The following is a 23,246-nucleotide window of genomic DNA, read 5'->3' as shown; positions in this document are numbered from 1 at the left end:
TCCAGCAGCTTCAGTCCATCAGTATGTACACAGGATGTGTTCAGCCACAGTACTGCTGTGTAGAGCCCACTACACAATCACTGTCATTACACATAGAAAATGGAAGAAAACAGACTTCAAGACTTAAAAGGCCATTTAGGTCATTAATAAGCACAACACTTCCTGCGTGGACACGTTGTCACTGACATACAACCTAAAAATAGTTTGTTTCCTGTTGGTCTATGTTTCTGTGCAGGATGACATTGTTCCTTCCTGTCTTTTTTCAGTGTTGTGAGCACCACAAATGCAATTCTTTTCACCTTGGTTGTAATATGGTGGAGCCTGGACAAAAGAAAACTTTCTGTATAAAGAGATTTAACTAGAGGGCAGTGAGAGATGTGACTAACAGACTATGTTGCTTTATGTTTCTGTACTATGACAATGTGTCCCACACACACCTGATATGTTGTGATGTCTCTAAGCTGTGATTGGTCCAGTCTGTGTGTCTTATCACAGCTGGCGTGTTTGAGTTTCTGCAGTCTGACCCATTCAGACTCTGAGTCAGATGAGGTGAACTGTGTAACTAATGCTGTTGATAATAGAAGGGTTCTGATCTTTCTGCCCTCTGTTGGCTTGGAATAGACTTAAATAACGACCGTTAAAATAAGTGAAGTAAACCGATATACATACACAGGTATATATATACACACACACACACATACATACATATACACATATAGTAGTAGTAATAGTAATGGAGAAAAACGATTATTTTGCACATTACGTTTTGCAAGTAAACTCTTATTTGTCTTGTGTTCTGAATGGAAAAAAAAAACAGATTCAAACAGGAAAAGTATGAAGGGAAAATTCACAGTTCCAAGGTGTTTGCACTGTTGATTTGTTTAAGTTTTTCAAGCTCAATAATTGCAACATCTTAAGTCACTGAGTAATCGTGTTAAATAGTCCTGATTTCAATTATGACCAAAAATAATGGTCATCCCTAATATATCATATCATATGTAACCAACAGCTGGTTAACAGAACAGACACGGTATCCAATACAACATCAGATTTTCCCCCAGTGTATTGCAAGCCCGGTGGCCCACCTGGCCTAAGTTGCCCCCCCCAGGCCTAAGCAACTGGGAATTATTTTTTAATGACTACAGTTACAACGGGACGGCTCGGTTGGAAACTTAGACAAAGTCATATTTTCAAATCTCCAGTTAGCTTGCACTAACTTAATGTAGGGCCCTATGAAATCTGTCTTATAGCTTTTTTAAATTATCAATTTTGCGATTCCATCCATGATTTACAGAAACTTTTAGGCTCTACATGATTGTTGCCATCAGTCTGTGACTGGCCCAAGCCGTACCGTCATCGAAAAATGACACCGGGCTTAACGATTTTTCTGGGGGAAACCCGGAACTTGATCAACAGTAGCCAGAGCGGTTGTACTTACGTCGCCCCCCAGTGATGGCTGAAGGTCACTCTCAGCGGTGGGGCTCAGGTCCTGCCTCATTACCCAGATGGGCTCCTTGGGCTCATCAGGTGTGTACGGAGATCTCACTGTTCTGGTCTTCACCTCCTCTATGGCCTCCCTAATGTCCTTGATGGCCAGGGAGATGGCGTCCCTCTTCTCCTGGCTGTTCCTCGCAGCTGCAGGCTCCTCTGGAGGACTCACAGATGCTCTTCTGGCTGGCTGCCCTGGGGCGCCAGCTCTGTGGGTCTTGTCAGAGTCCATTTGGGACTTTTCTTCTTCCTGCTGTAGCTCATTTTCTTCATCTATGGTGTCTTCCACAGCACAATGAAGACTCTGAGAGCTCAGGCTTTCTTTGACTTCAGCCACGATGCTGTCGATGTCCTCCTCCTGGTCGCAGCTGTCAGCGCGTGGGTACGGGGCGAACTCCGCCTCCTTCTCAGGGCTGTCTGACTCACCGTCAGAGCGTTCGTCGTAGTGGCGAAGACGGGAGCCCACCGCCTCCTGCTGATGGTAGTCTCCACCCCCCGCCCGGCCCTCCAACAGCTGAAAGCCAGCCCGCCTCTGTTGGAGAGACTTTGTGTCCTCAGCCCCGTCTGCAGCGGAGGAAACTGAAGTGGGAGCGTCGCAGATTTCCTCGTAAACATGCTCAGAGAGTGAGTAAATGTCATATGGCTCAGAGTAGGCTTCGTCCGGAAGAACAGCGTCTAAACTCTCCGAGCTTTGACTGGCCGAGAAGTCGGTTCCTCCAGAGTGGCTGAGGGGCCGGGTGTAGACGTAGTTGGAGTAGCCAGTGTTCAGCATCTCCTCTTCTTCATCCTGTCTCTGGGGGTTTTGGATATCAGGCAGGGGCTCACGTGGCAGTGGCGGGGGCTCAGGAGGATAGTTAGGATGGGGTTGTTGGTGTTGCTGTTCAGCCTCGGCACTCTCTGTGTACCCCTCCGCCTCCGGCCGTAGCTGGACTCCGTAGTTCCCCGCCTCATCCTCCGCCTCTGGCTGCCCCTCAGGCTCCAGAGACATCATCACCAGACCATCGTCCCCCTCAGCCCGATCGGTATGGGTGTGGAAGCCGCTCTCCGTGCTCGCTGAGCGGGCCAGCACTGAATCGTCCCTCTCTCGCTCATCCTCCCGGGTCATCTCCGCATGCTGCTGCCTCTCCTGTTGTTGTGCTCTCTCTGCCTCTCTCTGCTGCCTCTGTCTGTGCCTCTGCTGCTGGGCCCTGATCCGTGCCTCGCTGTCCCCCTGCCGGCGGTACCGTGTCACCGCGGGTCGGGGGATGGGCTGGGGCTGTTGGGGCTGTGCAGACCGAGCTCCGTGTTGCAGCTCCATGTCCGGCTCCTCCTGTGGCCTGCGCTGCTGCGGCACCCTCGCTCTGCTGCCAGCACTTCCTCCAGCAGGGGCCTCAAAGCGTCTGTAGCGCTTTTCCTGGTTGCTGTGGTTACGGGGCCGGTTGTTGTGGCGCTGGCGAGGAGGGGCATTGTTCTCCTCCATAACCTCCTGGCCAAGCTCCGTCTCCTCGGGGTTCATGGCTGTCTGGTTCTGGTTGGTGGAGCTGAATCAGAGAAAGGTTTTAGGAGTCCGTCATCAGCAGGCGCCTTTATGGATCAGGGCAAAGGCTGCTGGGAGGAGCCTGAAAGTGGTAAACCGAAAGAGACAAACATGAGTGAAATGTATTAAGTTTCTGGTCACACCAGAATCGGACACAGAAATTGATGCTTTCTTGTGAAATAGGTGGTGCTGGAAGTTTGATGACATCGTAACTACTACAGGTCTGATTGGATAATATTGCAGCTGGCGAGCTAACCACTCACACAAATGCCTGCCGTATTTGTACCATTGACTTTTGTCTCGTAGCCAGTGTTGTAGTACTCTAGATTGGTCTTGGCCTAGAGACCGGTCTCAAGACCACGTTTTGAACGTCTCGGTCCCGTCTCGGAATCAACCACATTTTTACTCTCGCTTGTCTTGGTCTCAGATAAAGAGGACTCAGGATTTTATTTCAAGACCGGTCAAGACCACAACTGCCTTCTGATTATTTTATAAAGGCATTTCTCGTGATACACTTATGGCAATAAAAGAAGAAGAATCTTAATTTGTTTTCTGTGGGTGTTTTTTATGGGAATGTGAATCTTTCAGATCAATTTGAGGAGTGCCTATGGTTAGCATTTTCCACATTGTATTGTTTCATGCAGTGTGGGACTCGCACTGGTCTGGTCTTGGTCTCGACTCGGTCTCAACATAATCTGGCCGCAAACGACTGACACGAACTGGGAACAGAACACAAGGCACACACTGGAGCACCAAACGAGTCCGAGAGAGGTGCAGAAATTTCTACTGACAGAAAGTATCAATACAATATTAGCAGAAATCACAAGGTGTAAGTTGATCTATTTTCACACGCTATCAAGTGTTATTCAGAGTGCAGAATAAATCCCCTGCATAAAAAAACACACATACAATATAAAATAAGTTACTCGTGAGTAAACAGATGTTTTCCCCCTGTCTTTTGTCCAAGTTTAAAAATTAAAAAGCAACATATGGAAAATCTACAAAAACTAAAGATTTATATATCCTGAAGCAACATGGCAAACCGTGTTCCTGGAGACATGTACTGTAGCAGGAACTACCACAGAGGCACTTTTAAGTACTTTGCCAGGTGTTTATATGTCTGCGGACAGATGTTGTTACTGTGATAGCGTCGCAACTGTGCCAAACACAGGTGTGTAGTTAAGATCAAAATAAAGGCGAGGTTTGAAAATGTGTGTGGTCCAAGCAAGGGGGGGAGTAAAAGTAGGGGGGCCCACCACTCTAGGTCCCTGGCCCAATTTGGGCGTCACGGCTGGTGTGATCCCATCGCAAGATGGTCTCTAGTTTCAAACTGGATTCAAATGGGGGTAATAATCTGTAAAAGCAACACTCATCAGACTGTGGTCATGTCATTACAGTCACATCTGTCCAAACATCTGCATATGCCTCTCTTCCTACCAGTCTACTGACTGCCCTGCAGGCAACATCAACACATCTACTGTAGCACAATGTCACTTCAGTCATGGGTCATGACAATCTGCTTATCATTTAATTGATTGAATTTTCCGTACAATGAAACAAAGAATTTTCTTGGCTTTCTCTCATTGTTCTCAAACAACAAAGTCTGCTCATTTTGACCTCACTGACTGACAGATCATTACTAAAGAAAGAGGCAGAAAGAAAACACTTTGGATATTAAGTAGAAAAAGGCAAAGAGGAAAAATGTCTTCACAGATTGGGCCCCCAGAGGAGCGATGGTCACAGCATCGAGGACATACTCATGTAGAACCATTATAAGGAGAGCATGCCTATTGGAGCTGGGGCTGGGTAAACCATCACGGCACTCAGGTAACATGCACTCACAACATTCAGTTACTTCTCATACTTTGGCTACAACTACATAACAGAGACAGAGACAGTGGTACATTGAACCGGACAAACAGTCTAAAGCTCCAGCAGTGGCCCCTAGAGGCTGCAATGTTCGTTACACTCCACAAAATGAATGGGCATTGTCAACTAAAATCATGGCACTCAGTTTGTGTTCACATTAAGCAACATTACCATAAAAATGACGATCATTAAAACAGCCAAGGATCAATAGTCAAGGATCAATAGAATGATGTACGACACAATCTATTAGGTGTTCATATTCAATTGTGAGAACTGAATATGAAGATATATAGAGAGTTGAATTTTCAGTGAGGATCAAATTTGATTGGACTTCAGTTCCAAACGAATAAATTCAATTTCAAATTATACTATTCAGATTCAGTTTTTCAATTCAATGATTCAAATTAAACAATACAATTTCAAATAATGTGATTCAAATTCAGTTTTTCAATGCAATTATTCAAGTTTAGCTATTAAAATTCAAATATAAATGATTCAAATTCAGTTTCTGGTGGCACATATTTCAGCCCATAGAAAAGGACTGAAGAGATCAAACTTCACCAGCCCCTACTGTTGGACCAGCTGGTTTGTGCTTGTGGCCTTTATCAGGGTCATCATAAAACACTATAAAACTCCACAGGGCACCTTTAATGCATCTAAAGATATTTTGGTTTTAGAGACCATACTTCACCCTAAGGTCCCAAAGCTCATACATGTCTCACACACTCACAGCCATAACGTAAAGCACTACCTATTTTTATGTTAAATAATCAGTAACGTAAACGTAAGTTTGTCAGCCACTCATTCACCTTGTGTTATCAGGTGTACGATGCCAGCAGCAGTTTGATTCTGTGAGGTCCTTGTTCTCAGGTCCACCCTGGAACAGAGAGAAGAAGTGGAAACTTCAGTACAGTTTATACAATTATCTATTGAATTAAAATTAAATCTAACATTTTGTTCCATGTAAATCCTCAGAGACCCTTGCTAACTAATCAGAGCTCAACATTAAATTCTAGATGAGAGACCTATAAAGAAGACAGAAATCTTGTTCATCCCTCTCTAGTCTTTTCTCCAGTGATGCATAATAACCATAGACTGTAAAAATAGTGGATGTAGCGTCAGTGACATCACCCATTGGTTTGTGGACTGCCAATTTGAAGCCTCGAGTTTGGCATTTTGGATGTGGACTCAACTGCGGGCTGTAACCCAGATTTCCTCTGCATGGAAAAGATAAGGCCTCTGAATCTGAAATTAATAATTTTATCATTTCCAGTTTTTTATGACAACTTTATACCAGATTTAAAAGCATATGCACACCTTCAATCAAGAGTATACTATTGTCAATAAATAACAGTGTAACTATGTCTGCTTGTACATTCTATGTCACGCTAGTTAAGTTAGCAAGGTAACAAGCCTAGCCTCCAGTTTTGCTGCTGCAGAAATGTTCATTTAACCCTCTGAAAGTGTTGAAAAAGCATATGGACAATTTTGCTGCAGGAGTTGAGCTAAATGTTTTGTTTCTGATGGACGAAACGTCATGGGGTTAATGAATTCAAAAGGGAACAGTGCTGGGGAAGCGTGAGCCCAAACGTATCTCCCCCAATTTCATTTCAAAAGAAAGGAGCATCACAAACACTCTGTTTGGTAAATTTGACCCATTAGATCCAATGAAACTGAAAGCAGCAGGATGCCAGTCAGCTCAGCCAGAGAAGGACTCTCTTGCTCCATGGGTCCAAAAATGCAAAGTCCAGAATAATTATTTTAGCACCTGGTGAGCATTTTTCACTGGAAAGACAGTGGCCTTCATACAGCCGTAATCCTGCACGCACCATTATTTTAAATAATTTTTCAGGCCTTTATTGACAGGACAGCTGGAGACATGAAAGGGTAGAGAGAGGGGGAATGACATGCAGCAAAGGGCCGCAGGTCGGAGTCAAACCCAGGCCCGCTGCACCGAGGAGTAAACCTCTTTATATGGGGGCCCGCTCTACCAACTGAGCTATCTGGGCGCCCACATTGCAACACATCTGATAGTAATAATGTACTTCATGATCCTGGTGCAGCAACCATAGCAGGACCACGACTGCTACACTGTGCTCCAGCACAGAGCATCAACATCAGCTGTAATTATAAAACTCTGTGAGAGGCAGACCCATGAGAGCATCCTCATTATCTCCCTGTTCATAGAATGATATTATATCTTCATCAGTAATGATCTTTAATGCCTTTAATAGGCTCAAAGAACTGTTGCTAACAGTCACACACATTTTCCTCTTGAATATATTCACAAATGGTGGAAACAGAGTGAAATAATTGCTCTAGGTGTCTCAAGTTTATATTGTATATATCATATTCTCTTATATAGAGATGGAGGGCTCTCCTGCTCAAAGTAATGCAAGTCTAATGGTACATGTCCATTTACGCTTTGTTTTTTACAGAAGGGTTCACCCTGCTTCCCAGCATTGCACGCTAGTGGGCTCGCCAGCAACGGTTATCAGTGTCTCTTCACTGACCAATGACAAGCAAAGGAAACAGTCTACACCCTCGAACAACCGCGATGGCTGCACCTGATTGGACCGACGCTTCACGTGGGGCTCCCGGATTTGAAAACGGAACATCATTTGAAAAACAATTTCTTATTTTAAGAAAAAAGTTGACTGAAATGTGTTTCTCAAAATTTTTTATGCGAGAAATAGTCTGTGCAGATGATGAATCTGTCTTCATTTCAGATCGACGACGGTCAGTTTAAAAGGGTACTACAGGTGTGTATTACGTTACAATGCAGCTCAACTTACACGGAATAGCAATTTTCAGTAAAGTCTGTTAGCACTGTGTGTTGACTGATGCTTCTTCTGGTCTGTTGTGGTAATGTTGTGTCTTAACAATGATCGTCTGACAGTGACATGTATTTAACTCCTGCTAGTGTGTTCCAGACAAAGGGAATACATTATTTGAAGGCTAGCACATCGCTGTGCTTCCACTCCCCTCTCACAGCAAGACTGCTGGTTGCCATGGAAACCAGCGGGTAATTGCTCTCTGTGGGAGGGCAGATGAGGAGGTGACCTCTCTGGGGGGCAGAAGTGTTCTCCCACCTCCAGCATCATGACTGTCGCTCGCTGCCCTTTACCAACTGCTAACTAAGTGTTGATGGGAAAGTCAAGGTGAAAGAGAGATTTTAACATCACTATCTGAATAGTCTCCCATGTCCAGCTCTATCTCCACAATAGGGGTGGGAATCTCTTGGCACCTTACGATTCGATGCGATTCCGATTCAGAGGCCAACGATTCGATTCTAAACCGATTATCGATGCATCTCGATGCAACAATTTTTTAATGTACATTTCCATGCGTGATTTAAAAAAATAGACATATAAATCTGAGTTTGCTACTCAGTTTGCTAATCACTTCCTAGACAAAGCAGCTAGACAAAGCTTAGATTTTGACATATACAATATTTGTCACACACAAGTTTTAATGAAATGTTCTGTCTCCTGAGGTTTTTGTTTGGTAGTCGTTCCATGCTGAAGCCTTAAACGTGCTCGTGAAAGTCCCCTTCTCTCCCAGTAATCGTCCATGTTAGAGGCGCAGTCATGTTTAAGGTGGAGAATTGGCTTCTTAGAACATGAAACATGAGGTGGTCAGATGGAATGTGATAAAGTAGATGAACAGCCTATATGTGTTTTGCCTAATTATTTTATGTATGTCTTATTAGATCATGTATATATACAAAAAAATGTTTTTCCTTTTGGCCATTTTTGTGTGTTTTTTTCTGCCTAAACTCTAAGTTGTTGTCCATTATCCCGTCCTCTTTCAGTCACTCTGTTTTCTGATTTGTACTTGTCTGGAGATAGTAACTTTTAAATAAAAATCAACACATAAAAAAATAAATAAATAAATCTTAAATAAAATAAATAATCGATTACTAACTTATCAGAATCGATAATCGAATCGTTCTAGAGAGAATCGCAACGCATCTAAGAATCGATTATTTTTCCCACCCCTACTCCACACTGCTGCAGAGGAGGGTCTGGCTACTCCACACGACATCTGGGATCTGGTTTATTGGCTTTTTTTTAAACCAATCACAATCGTCTTGGGTAACACTAAGCACCGGACAGAGCCACGGTGCCTCTACTGTTAAGTGTATTGTAAGTGTTAAGTGAGTTCAGCTTGCATCACGTTTTCTGCCTCTGTCTGTCCTTTCGTGATGAAGGATGACATCGCCTGTGTGCCTTTATGTGCCCCTTCTGCGCGATGGTGTCGCAGTGTTTTAATGTGCTGGGTGATGTCATTTTTCCTGCTGTGCGCTACATTAAAATCAATGCGACCTTACAAAAAGCGTGGAGGTTGTCGATATGACTAGGTAAGATGCATGTAAACTGTTGTGCCCAACACTGTTGAAATTTACATCTATATTTCCACCTGCCATTTTTATCGGCTCGCTTTCGGGTCTGAACTTTCTGCGAAGCTTGCGCAGAGATCAACTGGGTTATAGGTTGCCAGGTTGAGGGTTATAGGTTGCCAGGTTGAGGGTTATAGGTTGCCAGGTTGAGGGGTATAGGTTGCCAGGTTGAGGGGTATAGGTTGCCAGGTTGAGGGGTATAGGTTGACAGGTTGAGGTGACAAACGGGTTGAAAATTGTATATGGTGTGTGGATTGTGTGAATAGGATGCGTTTCATACAAGATCTGGCAACTGGCAACAACAACATATTGGTCCGATTATTTATAAAGGAGTTTGGGCCATGCTAATTACGGGAGTTTCCCAGCACTAGCACAGGAGCTTTGGACTGCTGAGAGGAGGAGGTTTTCAGGCCCGGGGCGGGGCGGGAGGGATACTGGCAGGAGCGGTGCCAGTGTCGTACCAGAACCTGGAGCCAGGCGAGTGGGCAACAGATCCAGCAGCCTCTACGGGTATCGTGGCAGGGACGAAAAGACATGAACAAGAAGGAAGCTAAGAAAATATAGGACCGAGCAAGAGTAAACCTCAGACCGACTTTTTGTCGAGAGCTTTGTGAAATAAAAGGCTGCAGACAGACGGCGACTCTCAGATACTGAGAGGTTTATGCCTCGACGCAGAGGTCCAGGGTTCGAATCCGACCTGTGATGATTTCCTGCATGTCTTCCCCCTCTCTCTCCCCTTTCTCATCTAGCTGTCCTGTCAAAAATTAAAGGCGGAAAAGCCTAAAAAAATAATCTTTAAAAAAAAAAAAAAAAAAAAAGGCAGGGAACACCTCTGCCTTAGCATCACAACAGATTAAATTGACGCTACTAGCAGGTTAGTGTACCATATTATAAGACACTTATGATGTAGATTATATCACAATATCAATTATTTGCTACACCCCTAACCAATACCTCATGTCAAATAAGTCTGAATTGTCTCTTAATACTAGTGTCTGACATTATTTAGCACCCTTTAAAGTGGTGCGGGGGGTAGAGAGTCTATTATTAGGTTGTGACTTGAAGAACTAATTAGCAGGAAGCCAACAAACACAGCAGCCAAGAATAGGCCAGAGCTTGTGAACCCTTATTGCTGTGTCTCATCCATTTACATCTTCTCTTTTGAATTAGCAGCAGGGCTGTAGCAGGCTGCTGGGGTACTGAAGAAAGAGAGACTGACAGGGGCTTTACAGGAACTACTGTGGATGTTTCTGAGCAGAAAAAACTAGGGCTGCACGATATGAGGAAAATATGCGATAACGTTGTTGAATATCGCGATAACGATATTACTTGAGATAAATAAACAGATATTAAAGTGTTCTCGGTTCTGCTGCTTTCAGTATATGCTAAAATACAATTGCTTGTTGAAATTAAAACAAATGAAAGGAAATCATTTCCAACATTCTTTTATTGAACATTGAATTGAATATAAAAGGCAGCACACAAAAAAGAATAAAGTGTAATTTTCTACTGATATTTTCTTTCAACTAACACAAAAGATCTCTATCTAGAGTGTCTATCGCGATATGTCTCAGCCTTTTGCGATATGTATATTGCTTCAGTTAATATTGCGATGACAATAAAAAACAAAACAATATATTGTGCAGCCCTAGAAAAAACTCTGTAGTAGTTGTGCTGATTGTCATGAACTTGGTGAAAATGTCATTAGGAGAGAAGATGCGCTGAGAAAGGTCACTGATGTTTGCACTCCTGTAAATAAATGATGGGAATGGGACTGGAGTGCAGGAGCCTTTCTACACCAGAAGGTTTTTGGCCAGCCGGCAGAATTTCTGCTTCTTTTTAAGCCTAAAGAATGATGCACAGTTGGAGTACTCGAGCCTGGATGTTATGAATGCATTAATGAGTGTTTCAGCAGCAGTAAGTGACAGTAATGGTCAGAAGTGGGCAATGTTACAGAGGTGGAAGAAGGCTGTTTTGATGATGTGGTTGACATGCGTGTTTGCCTTGTGATTGACAGCTTGCTCCCATCAGGGATATTTGGGACAAATGGGTGGAACACTTGCCATACATGTAGCCTCAGTCGAGCATCTGTACACCCCAGCAAGAAGCAACAGCCCCATGCAAGCATCCAGGTGTGTTTTGTCGATCTCCATCTAACAAACACCCTTCCATGTTTGTTGTCGGTTCTTCTCAACAGATGGCAGTATGAACAGCTCAGATGCTGTCTTGATGTCTTGGACATATGACACAGCATATCTAGTATGTGATGTCTCAGTTGGTACTCCGCCTTGGGTGTTATAAGGGATCACTGACCATTTTGATTTGTATATCGTTCATGCCACCCCCTAAAGATGATACTAACTTGTGAGAAAGGTGTGTGTGTGTGTGTGTGTGTGTGTGTGTGTGTGTGGTGGGGGGGTAAGCTACATATGACGAATAATACTTAGGGTGAACTATTTGCCTCATGGTGCCTTAAATGCTCAAGGAGGCAGAAATTGACATCATGAAATGGATTCAGCCTCTAACCATTTCCTCATGTATTTGGCAAACCTGAGTGTATTCCCACTGAGGCCAGAGGATTGGATGGCCTCTCAGGGGAAATTCAGTCTCTGCTCACTGATACACACACTAGCAGGAATGTTCCAAACAAATAGGGATGCTCTTTGCCGGTGGCAAAGAGCTCCTTTTCCATGTCTGCCAAGATGTCCACTTATTTTATCCTCCTTTTGTCTAGGCAGGCGGCTGACTGCAGGCTGCCACAGCCACCTATCCACTCACACAGACACAAAGAGCCTGAGACAAACAGGCTGAAAATAAAGCTAGTGGGCAGTAGTGGAGCTGTCTGCTTGTTGCTGACCACTAGCTGGAAATAAAAAGAATCCAACAAAGCAGCAAACTGAAACACTGATGATCTTGGGGGAAAAAACGACAGAGATTTTTCTAAATATAGGCCTACCCTCATCATTCCCAACTCGGGGGAGATGCTTTATGTTGTTTTTAGAAATATAAATGCCATGAACTTTAGGACCTGACATAAAATATTCAGTAAGTAGCAATATATCATTATTTGTATTACAACTACAACAGTATGAATCATTAACCTGCTCGGGGGCCACAGGGCAAAAATGAGCCCCGTTTATGCTCGACACTGTCCCTGGAGCGGGTGTAAGCCAAAAGTGACATCATCAAGCCTCTTGCGTTGAATGTGCATGTTCACGCATCCACGGCCATCGGGAGGTTCGGGAGATTTCCCAAACGGCCGGTCTACCATGGGCCGAGCCGGCTGACGGTCATATTTCAATTTTAGATGTCAGTTACAGTTGGACGTATTTTAACAGGTGACAGTACAGCCCTCAGCATTGACATGGGCTGGCCTGGCTCTCACATCCGCCGACACAAAACGGAGCTCTGGCCCAGCCGTCAGACTGGGCCAATTTAATACTGGGGGGGATGCAAGCGGCCGAACGACGCCTACCGACTTGGACTGCTCCGGGTTTTGTTAAATCTGTACCTAGGCCGGGTACAGTAACTTACTTCCCTGAAGTTATGATCACAGAGAAAACCGAAAATGTCGAAAAGAAAAAATGGTGGTAAAGATGAAAAAGAATTGGCGGCACTGTGGAGTTGAGGTTCAAAAGAAGTGTAGTTAGACCAAGATGCGGTTAAATGCGCAAAATGAAGCGACCTTTTCCGTGGTGGAAAGGCCAAAGTTAAAGGTGCAGTAGGTAAGACTTATAAAACTATCTTTCTGTCATATTTGCTGAAACTGACCCTATGTTCCAGTAGAACTACATGAAGCAGGTCATTTTAAAAAAATCCACCTACAGCCTGGAGTGAGATTTGAAAAAATCCACCGCTCCCTGTTCAGAGGCACCAATCAGGGCCAGGGGGGTGGTGTCTAACTGCATGTCAATCACTGCTCAGGCACACGCATTCATTCTCCCTTGTGGGGGGAGGGTCTTAGGAGACCGTTTGGGCTTTAGCGGAAAGGGGGGAGGGACTGAAAAATGTCGATGTTCAAATTTTTTGGCTAAGTCCTGGATCTTCACAATCCTACCTACGGCACCTTTAATACCACTGTCAGCGAGAGCACTGATGAGGCAGGACCAGGACCAGAACCAGGACCAGGACCCAGCAGCAGAGACATGACAGGTGCATCGGCCATGTTGGCCAATAATATGTGTGCAGTAGGTCAAAGCGGGTTTAAGAGGTAATAGTTACGGCATTTATTATCATAACAATGATTTTCCTTATAACTTATTAATATAGGCCTATAATTTAATTTATTGTATTTCTCTTTTATTTTGTTATTGTCTTTGTATGTAAATACAGCATGCAAAGTATTAAAGTTAAATATTATAATCATTAAAGTGTATTATTATTACTATTGTTTTTAGTCAAATGCAGTGACTATAGTGGAGGTGATGCTGTGACACAGCGATACCAGTCATGGTGGTGAGGAGGAAGAGGAGGAGGAGGAGGAGGAGGAGAAGGAAGAGGAGGAGGAGAATGAGGAGAAGGGAGAGGAGGAGGAGGAGGAGGAGAATGAGGAGAAGGGAGAGGAGGAGGAGGAGGAGGAGAATGAGGAGAAGGGAGAGGAGGAGGAGAATGAGGAGAAGGGAGAGGAGGAGGAGGAGGAGAATGAGGAGAAGGGAGAGGAGGAGAATGAGGAGAAGGGAGAGGAGGAGAATGAGGAGAAGGGAGAGGAGGAGGAGGAGGAGGAGGAGGAGAAGGGAGAGGAGGAGGAGAATGAGGAGGAGGAGGAGGAGGAGGAGGAAGAGGAGGATGAGAAGGGAGAGGAGGAGGAGGAGGAGAATGAGGAGAAGGGAGAGGAGGAGGAGGAGGAGAAGGGAGAGGAGGAGGAGGAGGAGGAAGAGGAGTAGGAGAAGGGAGAGGAGGAGGAGGAGGTAGAGGTAGACAGGCAGGAGGAGTATGGAGCAGGAACCAGCAAAGATACAGTGAAAGGTACAGGTGCAGTGTGCAGGGCTGGATAGGCATTTGTTTTATGAATAATAATAAAAACATATGGAAAGAGTTGCATGATTGTTTTAAATGATTTAAAACAGAAATTAAGAGAACATGCACTATTGCATAAAATGTACTGGCCTTTTCAATGGTTAGTTATTGATAATAATAATCTATAAGTTACTGATGTCATTTATACTACTTCATTTACCCTGCAGATGTAGCTCTCAGTCAGCAAACTGAGGACGGTGTGCAAAGCATGAGTTTAAGGTCTTTAGCAACATCAGATTCTCTTCATACCACAAAGGCTGGTTTTTATTGTTTTACATCTGTATTACATTATGTAGTATTATATATAGTAGTATAGTAGTAATTAAAAGGCTGCTCCATCCCAAAGTTCTGGGCTGAATTTTTGTCCCAGTACATCCCTGCACACATCTCCCAACGATGAGTTCAAAGGTAGACTGGATGAACAGGTAGACCTGTACAAACATCTGTATCACCCTTCGTTCAGAGACCCCAGGGACAATCAAATGGTCTTAAATTCGATGAAAGAGATACCCTAAGTACTAGGAATGGAAGATCCATTTTGCCAAAAAAAAGGGACTTAATCCAAGTGGAAACAAAGCAGTCCCGCCAAATCGGGCACTTAATGAACATAAAGGACAAGGCATTCATTACTGGTGTACTCTGATAATGGCAGTGTTTAAAAAAATACTTCACTTTGTTTGCTTTATCATATGGTGAAAAATAAATCCAAAATCGTATATATATTGTGATTTTTTTGCGACAATTTTTAAAATGGACTCTTTTCCCTAGAATCAATATTTGTATGTATTTATTTTTACCAGTGATTGACCTGAATATGTTCTGTTTATATGGTACCACCGACAGCGACTACATCATATCTGTTTCTATCAAAACAGAGCCAAAGCAGAAAAAGCAGAAGATCCGTGTCATGTTCTTCTTTACAAAGTCAATAAATGTCAGACTGACTGACTGACATGTGATGTCATTCTTCTTAGTAATGTCTCATGATATATTGTCTCTAGAAGTGTGTCATTCAATTTTAGTTTTTGTTAAAGAAGAAAAAGATAATCCCAATACTATCGAATAACAATACTTATAGAATCACAACAAATGAAAATCGGGAAAGAATCGAATCGGGACAAAAGTATATTGTCTCAGCCTAGTGTTTACTGGGGCAGCCTCATTTTAACTACACATTTCTTTATTAAAGGATGACGGGGCAGGACTCTCAGAAACAGTAAAGTTTAGAAGACACAACTAAAGTTTTATATGAACATTGTGTAGTTAATGTGTAGTTGACATGTGGTTCATAAGCTGGTGTGACAGGTCTCAGACTCTGGTGACCAGGGTTCACTGAATAGTCCTTTCTCACAGCAGAAATGTTGACTTGTCAAAGTAAGAAAGCACAGATGTTACTAATGACAGTGATGATAGCTCAGTAAGCCATGACAGTGACAGTGAGCCAGCATGCATGCACAATACCAGGACCCTGAAACTGAGACAGCCATCCTTAATTTGACTATTTACACCTGTGCTTCTCCTGCTAAGACATGTCGACATGTCATCAATGTGAGCGACATCTGAGACACACCCTAGCTGTGTTTGAAAATGTCCCCTATCACAGAAATAGTATATATAACTATAAATTGTGTGTGATATTTTGTAGTGGTGTTTGAATTCTTTGCGGTTAGTTTCATTCACTATATAGTCCACTATAAAATACCCACAATGCACAGTTAAATTGAGTGTACACACGATGTACCCTACATTTTACTCCCGTATACCACAATGCAATGCGGTCGTGTATTCCTGGAGGAGAAGAAGAAGCAGAAGCAGCCGCCAAAAACTGAAAATGAAAGATGGAGCGGGCTTTGGTTTCTAAACAGTGGAAATGTAACATGCAACATATATAATATACAACCTTTCCTATTCTCCTGAGTGCTCGCTCTGTTTCAGGGACGTATTAGAAGTATTTTAGTTTGGGTTTGTTTTAATGACGCTGGGCGCTCCCGCCTCCGTCACACACATAACCGGCGCATCTACTGACGCAACGTTTTCAATAAGTGTCCGAAAATCTCATTTGATCGTTTCCTATATAGTTTGCTATTTAATAAACACTATATAGGGAATAGTGAGTGAGTGAATGAGGGAACAGTTTTGAACACAGCTCCTGACTGTCACCTGACAGCTGAATACAGTTAACCAGCTGATAGAAGGTATAGCTCCGCAGGCTGCCCTGCTCTACTCCAGGACTAGACCTGAGAGTCCCTAACCTCTGGGACCAGGAGTGAGAACCAAAATTGAAACTGGAAACTGCCGTAAAAGCCAGACAGCAACCTGCTACACAACACAAGAGCCACAGACTCCGAACAACACCCCGCTTTAGCTTTCCTGCTACAGCGTTCTTATCCAACGTACAAACAGGAACACACGTCCAAACAAGCATTCAGCGGGGAAAAGTGCAATGCTAACATCATTTTGCAGTACTTTTCAGATTTGAACCGGTACCGGTAGCTGGAATTCAATACCGGCACCCAACAGTACCTTTTTCAGGACTTCACTCTCAAACCTATTTATCCTATTTACTTAAACTATTTTGTTTAGAACATAGTTCTTTGTGCATATACAAATAAAACATAAAAAATACAATAACATAAAAAAATGCACAGGAGTAAAGAGGAAGAAAAACCCTGAGTGTGTGTAAGAGGAACCCACCATTATCATTAAAAATACCTAAAAATAAATACCTGAACAAGAAATACTACAGATAAAAAACATTTTACACACAACACAAACATACAACCTCCAGCCTGTCAGTCAGTCACCAGGGCATAGAGAACGCTGTTGTGCCTGTCAATCAGACACCAGGGCATAGAGAACTAGGGCTGAACGATTTTTGAAAATAATCTAATTGCGATTTTTTTCCCAAATATTGCGATTGCGATTCGATTATTTTTTTAAGCTTTGTCTTCTGTATTATTCAAGAAAGACAAACAATAAATCATTTTATAGTATGAACAACACACAATTACACACTAGACAGTTAAAAAAGTAAAAATATAGTATACACACACACAACAGTGTATTTTTTTTTTACAGTACACAGAGAGGAGCTGCCTCCAGCCCCTCCCCCTCGTGTGTACTTGTTCAGAGAGGCTATCGTTACGTTAGCATGTTGCTGGTGTTCTTGCCGTGGGATTAACTGTACTAATAAAACTGTTGAAACACCGCGGCCACGCTGCTGTGAAAGCTCCCCGAACGTCATTTATCAGAGTCTGGTTGTTACCCCTCTCAGTGGCAGCTCCTCCACTCATATCTTTATAACGGAGCTAACCGCTAACCGGAGCTAACCGGAGCTAACCGCTAATCAGAGCTAGCTAATAGTTGCCAACCGAGCCTTCAGTTCTGCGTGTCTGTATCCATTAACTGCATGTATGGACTCGAACCAGAATAAAAGCCTTCATTTCATTAAAATGGCTGTAAAAGTTTTAAACTACAACTCAGAGTTGTTTGAATGACAGAAATCAGCTCAAGGTACAGTGTAGCGTTAGCGTGCTAAGTTGATGCTTTCTCTGCGGAGTGCAGACTGATTTGCTCTCGCAAGTCATGTGACCAAATCGCAGCCTTTGCAATTAGGAAATCGCATTTTAACATATCGCGATATTATCGCAAATGCAATTAATCGTTCAGCCCTATAGAGAACGCTGTTGTGCCTGTCAGCTATCAGCTCACTATTATTTTATATGGCAGCGAGTGTAACCACACTTGCGGGCGCTTTATCGCCATTGCTGTGACTCACTTAAACAAACAAGCAGAGGCGATGTAGTCCCACTCTCTATGAGAAGCAGAGAGGACCGAGAAGATCGCGCTTACGCATTCTCAGGTACCAAAATTTGGCACAGATTGATTGAACGTGAATCAGTACTCAAATTACGGATGAAATTTGGTTGGTAACCTAAAAAGTACCAAGTTGGGTAACATACCTGCCAATATCTCTCTCTCTGTCTGTCTAGATGTTGTTATGACTCTTTCTCTTCAACACTATTTCCTCGACTTTCCACTTCTGGGATTGCTGCGATGCCCACGGAAATTCCGCCGGATGTCATTATTTTCAGCCGGATGTCCGTCACCTTCCTCTTCCTTTGTGTTGGCGTTCTAACCTCCGGTGGATTTCTGAGGACTATGGTTAACTGCTCCTCAGATCTCTGCAGGGTAAATCCAGACAGCTAGCTAGACTATCTGTCCAATCTGAGTTTTCTGTTGCACGACTAAAACTACTTTTGAACGTACACATGTTCCACCAAAACAAGTTCCTTCCTGAGACTATTTAGCAGTGGCACCGTGGCTCCGTCCAGAGCTTAGTGCCGCCCAAAACGATTTTGATTGGTTTAAAGAAATGCCAATAAACCAGAGCACGTTTTTCTCACATCCCAGAATGCTGTGTGGACTAGACAGACCTTCCTGTGCAGCGCTGTGGAGGAAGGTCTGGCAATGCGAGCCTAACACCACTATAACAACACACTTCCACCTGGCTTGTAAGCTACAGCACCTTGTTTCTTCTTCCCCTGCTGGGGCTCAGCCTGCCAGCTGTTGTCAATCAAAATTAATGCCACGCCCCTCCAGCTGCTGAGGGGAAAATGAGCATTTCTGATATTTCCCCCAAACCTTTTTTTCCTTATTTAATGTAAATACTATTAACAATACATTTAAAACAACAACAACAACAACAACATGTTGACACATTTTAACGGCTAGGGGGATGAATAAATGTGATTTCAGATGGACTGTAAGACAGAATGTGGACTTTCCAGTATGGCTCCAGGCCATGATAAACCTGGTTTCGCTGTTGCATGAGGTGCTGCAGCCCAGACAGACTGCACAACCAGGAACCTGCAGCATCCCTGTCAACAACAACACAGCCACACAGACAGGCTGCCTCTGCACAACTAGGCTCTGGTGTTGGCTTCTGCACCATAGGTGATGGAAGCCACTCCTGGTTTAACAGAAACATAAGCCAGGAAGCATCAAGAAAAGACTCAACCAGGCCAGAGTGTTGACTGGAGTGTTGTTAGCCCTGCCGGGACTCTGCACCTGCCAACAACAGGGCCTCTATGGGCCATCTCACTCCTGTCCACCCGCCTCAGCCCGGCCGGCACAAAGCCTCGGAACGTTACATACAACCAGTAGGTTATTGCGTTTCCTTCCATCTGAATCCCGGTATGGCAATTCATCCTAAACGTGCCGTTATCTTTTCCTGTAGCCACTCCTTAAACAGTTAACGAACCGAGCGGCGACAACCCGCCGTCCCCAGCGCTCACAGCACAACACAGCCGTTTCAGAGCTGCTCTGTAGCGGCTGTGTTGTGCCGAAAGCTGTCGGCGAACAGTGACCGCTAAATGAGCCCGACGACAGGCCAACTCACCGGCTATCAGCAGCGATGTTGCTGCAGGTTGGAGGTCCGCTCCGCCGCTGCCACACCATCCTCCATCTTCCCTGTCTGTGTGTGTGTGTGTGTGTGCCATCCTCCTCCCACCGCCACCGTCGCATCATCATTGGACACAGCAAACAGCCTGTCCACTGTGGCAGGGTTGAGAAGCTTCAGAAATATGAAAATCCATATGATTCAACAATACAAACAAGACTATGAATGTAATGTTATATATATATATATATATATATATATATATATATATATATATATATATATATATATATATACATATACACAGTGCTGCTCATAAGTATTCATACCCATGGTCAAGTTGACTAAAAAGAGGAATAAAAAAAATCATCTTTTGGAAATTGATCTTAATGCCTTAATTAAAAAAATGAGGAAAAATCCGACCTTTTAAGGACACCAATTTGTTTTGTGAATGAATAATGTATTGTAAATAAATAAATGTTCTTCCTTAAAATACAGGGGCCATAATTATACATACCCCTATGTTAAATTCCCCTTTTAGTTTTGTATTTATTGGAGTGCACGCAGTAGTTTTATTTCACATTATTTCACATAGCTTTACAAAAAAGGTTTTACGAATGTATTATTTATTTGTTCAAATGTTCAAACACATTTTCTGTCATGTTTCTAAATGTTATTTTAAATCATCTTCTACATTGAAAAATACTAAATCATGTTTATTTACAATCATTTTTTTCTGTTTTGCTGTTCAAATTTAAAGCTATAGTGTGTATTTTCTGTCTCCCCCATGAGGAATTCCAAGTAATGACAACAACACTGTCGGTGCGTCCACATGAACAGCTGCAGCAAGACCAACCCAACTTGCAAGATGGTAAATTAAAGCTTTTGTGGTAAGAACTGTAAACAAAAGTAAATTAAATAAAGACTAATGTTGTACCAATACCTATGAACCTTATTTCTTTAATACTGAATGTAATGTTTACACCTACTATAGCTAATCACGTTACAAATACAAAAGTCAACACCACGCCGGAAATCCAAAGTGTTTATAGCTGTTCTGAACAGCCACACTCGAGATCCGTCAGAGAGAGGGGGACAGGATTTCATTGTAATATTATGGAGATAATAGAGCTAATTTTCAGACAGTCTCAACTGGGAGACATTCATGTTGTTGCACTCATTTGTTCACACAAATAGTGACAGAAATAGTTGTGTAAAGAAGGAAAAAAAAGAGCTTGAGAGAGAAGTTCAAATCCTGGCTCCTTTCTCACCTCCACACAGCTGGCTCACCAGGGGAGTGGGTGTGAATGTGGGATTGTTGCTTTTGGAAAGTTACAGAAATTCTCTGAAACCTCGTGGGGGTGATTTGACTCATCCACATTGTGAAATCATCTAAACGCATAGCCATTGAAAATCTTGGATAAAACAAAGTTCACCTTAGTGACACTCTCCCCGACTCCGCTCTTCAACTCTGTCCACTGTCTTACGACAAGTCACATCACGCGAGATTTCAGAACGAGACTCCCTCTGAGCGAGACACAATAACAAACAGACCGGATAAAGCGAAACACTTAAGAATTTTTTTTTATTTCTCTGTAGGGATCCTTTCCATAACTTAGCCAGACACTGAGAATAATCTCAGCCTGTCAGCACCAAAAACAGCACTTTTAGCGGACGGACATTGGCAATGCGTAATTGCCCCCAAGGGTTCCATTTCAGCCACTTTCATGTCTACAGGCTGCAGGGCTTTTACTCAATACTGACCAAATAAAAAACATAACTGTCCTCAGATATAAGAAAATAGGGTCCAGGTCAAAAAATACTGGACCCCTTTAAAGTCTTCCACATCAGCACAGTAGTTCATCAAATCACACACAGAGAGACAGAGACAGAGACACACACACACACACACACACACACACACACACGGCTTGTGCACAATTCAGAATTGAATTGAGAATGACTCCTAAATTCCAATTCAATTCTTGAATTAATGTCAAAAACAGGATCTAGAATTACAATTCAAATTTGAATTAAAGGAAGCAGAATTGCAATTCAATAAAAATTCAAAGAAATTCATATACATAATTTAAGTGAAGTGTTTAACAATGAAGCTTTACAATATGTCAGATATGATTGCATTACATATTCTATAAATGATATTAGTTTGAACTCCTTGTACAGATTACATTAACAGGAAATCTTTTCCCCCAGCAATGAGTGTTAAAAGCTCTAGTCAAAGAACAAATAATTAAGTTTGATTTATTGTAATTTTGTGGAACACGATGGAACATGACTCCATTTCCCAGAATGCTTATCATTATCTATATTGTGGAACAAAATGTACGCAGGGTTGAGGAGTGACTAGTTATGTGTAATGAAATTATGTTATTCAATTACAAAATTAATGTAATTGTATTTAGTTGCATTACTGAGGTAAAATGTGTAATTCAATTAGTTACTAATCAAATTAAAAGGAAATTGCTTTGCACTGATAAAGTAATCCAAACCACATTTATAATGGTTAACTTATAACAATAAGCAATTATATTTCCAAAGTAACCTTCCTAACAATGAATGGATGTAAGATTCAACACATTCTTTCTGTTGTGGAACTGTGTGGAATTTCTTTGAATTGCCATGAATTAAAGGGTGGTTCAGAATTTTGGACATAGGACCTCATTTCCATGTTAGCCAGTGTGTTATTTATCAGTGGAAACCGTTCATCACTTTTCATCCAGTCCTTCCAGTTGCAGAGTTAGCTGGTGCTAGGCTAGCGCAAGTCAACAGTATCTGCTAGCCTGCCATTAAAAACAGTCTTATCCACTCCACAGTACACCCGAGGCAAATCAATTATAACACCAGACTATCAATGTAAATGTCTGTGTTGATAGAATAATGTTAGAAATAAAACTACCCTTGCATCTCAATGATCGCATTACATTTTGAGGGACTAATTTCTCAGCAGTGGAATTTGACTTTGCTCCGGTTAGTAGTACTGCGCCAAAAAGTAAACAGAGAAGCGCACTTCAGTCGGGACACCTAGTAGTAGTAGCTTAGTACAGTGATATTGAAGCATTGGATTGGAAACTAAGGACTAGGCAACATGGTGATTCAGTGTGCATTTAGACATTGTAAAAATAAACGCTACAGGTGGGCACCAAAGTTTCCACAAATTTCCATTGGGAGATCCAGAAAGGAACCAGTGGCTTCCTGCTGCTGGCTTGGACAGCAAGACACTGGCGGAGACTCTACTAAGTGGCAAATGTGTAGTGATCATTTTAGACCAGACCACTTTGAAAACCCCCTCAATCTAAAGGACCATAAGTCACTGACAACGAATGCGGTTCCATCTATCTTTCCAGATGCACCAACAGCTACTGATGAACAGGTAATAACTTTTGGTAGGCTACTCTAGCTAATAAAGATAGCCCCTTTCATAACGTTAGCCTAGCTGTTACTGATAGATTGAGGCTGACAACGTTAGTGGAGATAACGTTACAGTTCAATGCATTGTGGAGAGTGACAACGTTAGCTAATGTTATAGCTACACT

At 42.7% G+C, this 23,246-nt stretch overlaps 1 protein-coding gene across 2 annotated transcripts in view; it reads right to left on the bottom strand.

The window, feature by feature from the left end:
* Window positions 1-19,806, bottom strand: part of apba1a (amyloid beta (A4) precursor protein-binding, family A, member 1a) — a 42,713-nt gene extending 22,907 nt beyond the window's left edge. For both annotated transcript variants that reach the window (XM_031300458.2, XM_031300459.2), the window contains exons 1-3: window positions 19,693-19,806; window positions 5,683-5,750; window positions 1,439-3,086 (exon numbers count right to left, since the gene is read on the bottom strand). In XM_031300458.2, coding sequence (XP_031156318.1) covers window positions 1,439-2,983 — 1,545 coding nt within the window. In that variant the 5' untranslated portion in view covers window positions 2,984-3,086; window positions 5,683-5,750; window positions 19,693-19,806. The remainder of the gene's footprint in view (window positions 1-1,438; window positions 3,087-5,682; window positions 5,751-19,692) is intronic.
* Between the last annotated feature and the right edge of the window lie 3,440 nt (window positions 19,807-23,246).

Source organism: Sander lucioperca, chromosome 2 (assembly GCF_008315115.2).
Source record: "Sander lucioperca isolate FBNREF2018 chromosome 2, SLUC_FBN_1.2, whole genome shotgun sequence".
Taxonomy (NCBI): domain Eukaryota; kingdom Metazoa; phylum Chordata; class Actinopteri; order Perciformes; family Percidae; genus Sander; species Sander lucioperca.
Note: the sequence above shows the minus strand (reverse complement) of the source record. Positions and strands in the feature narration are given on the sequence as shown.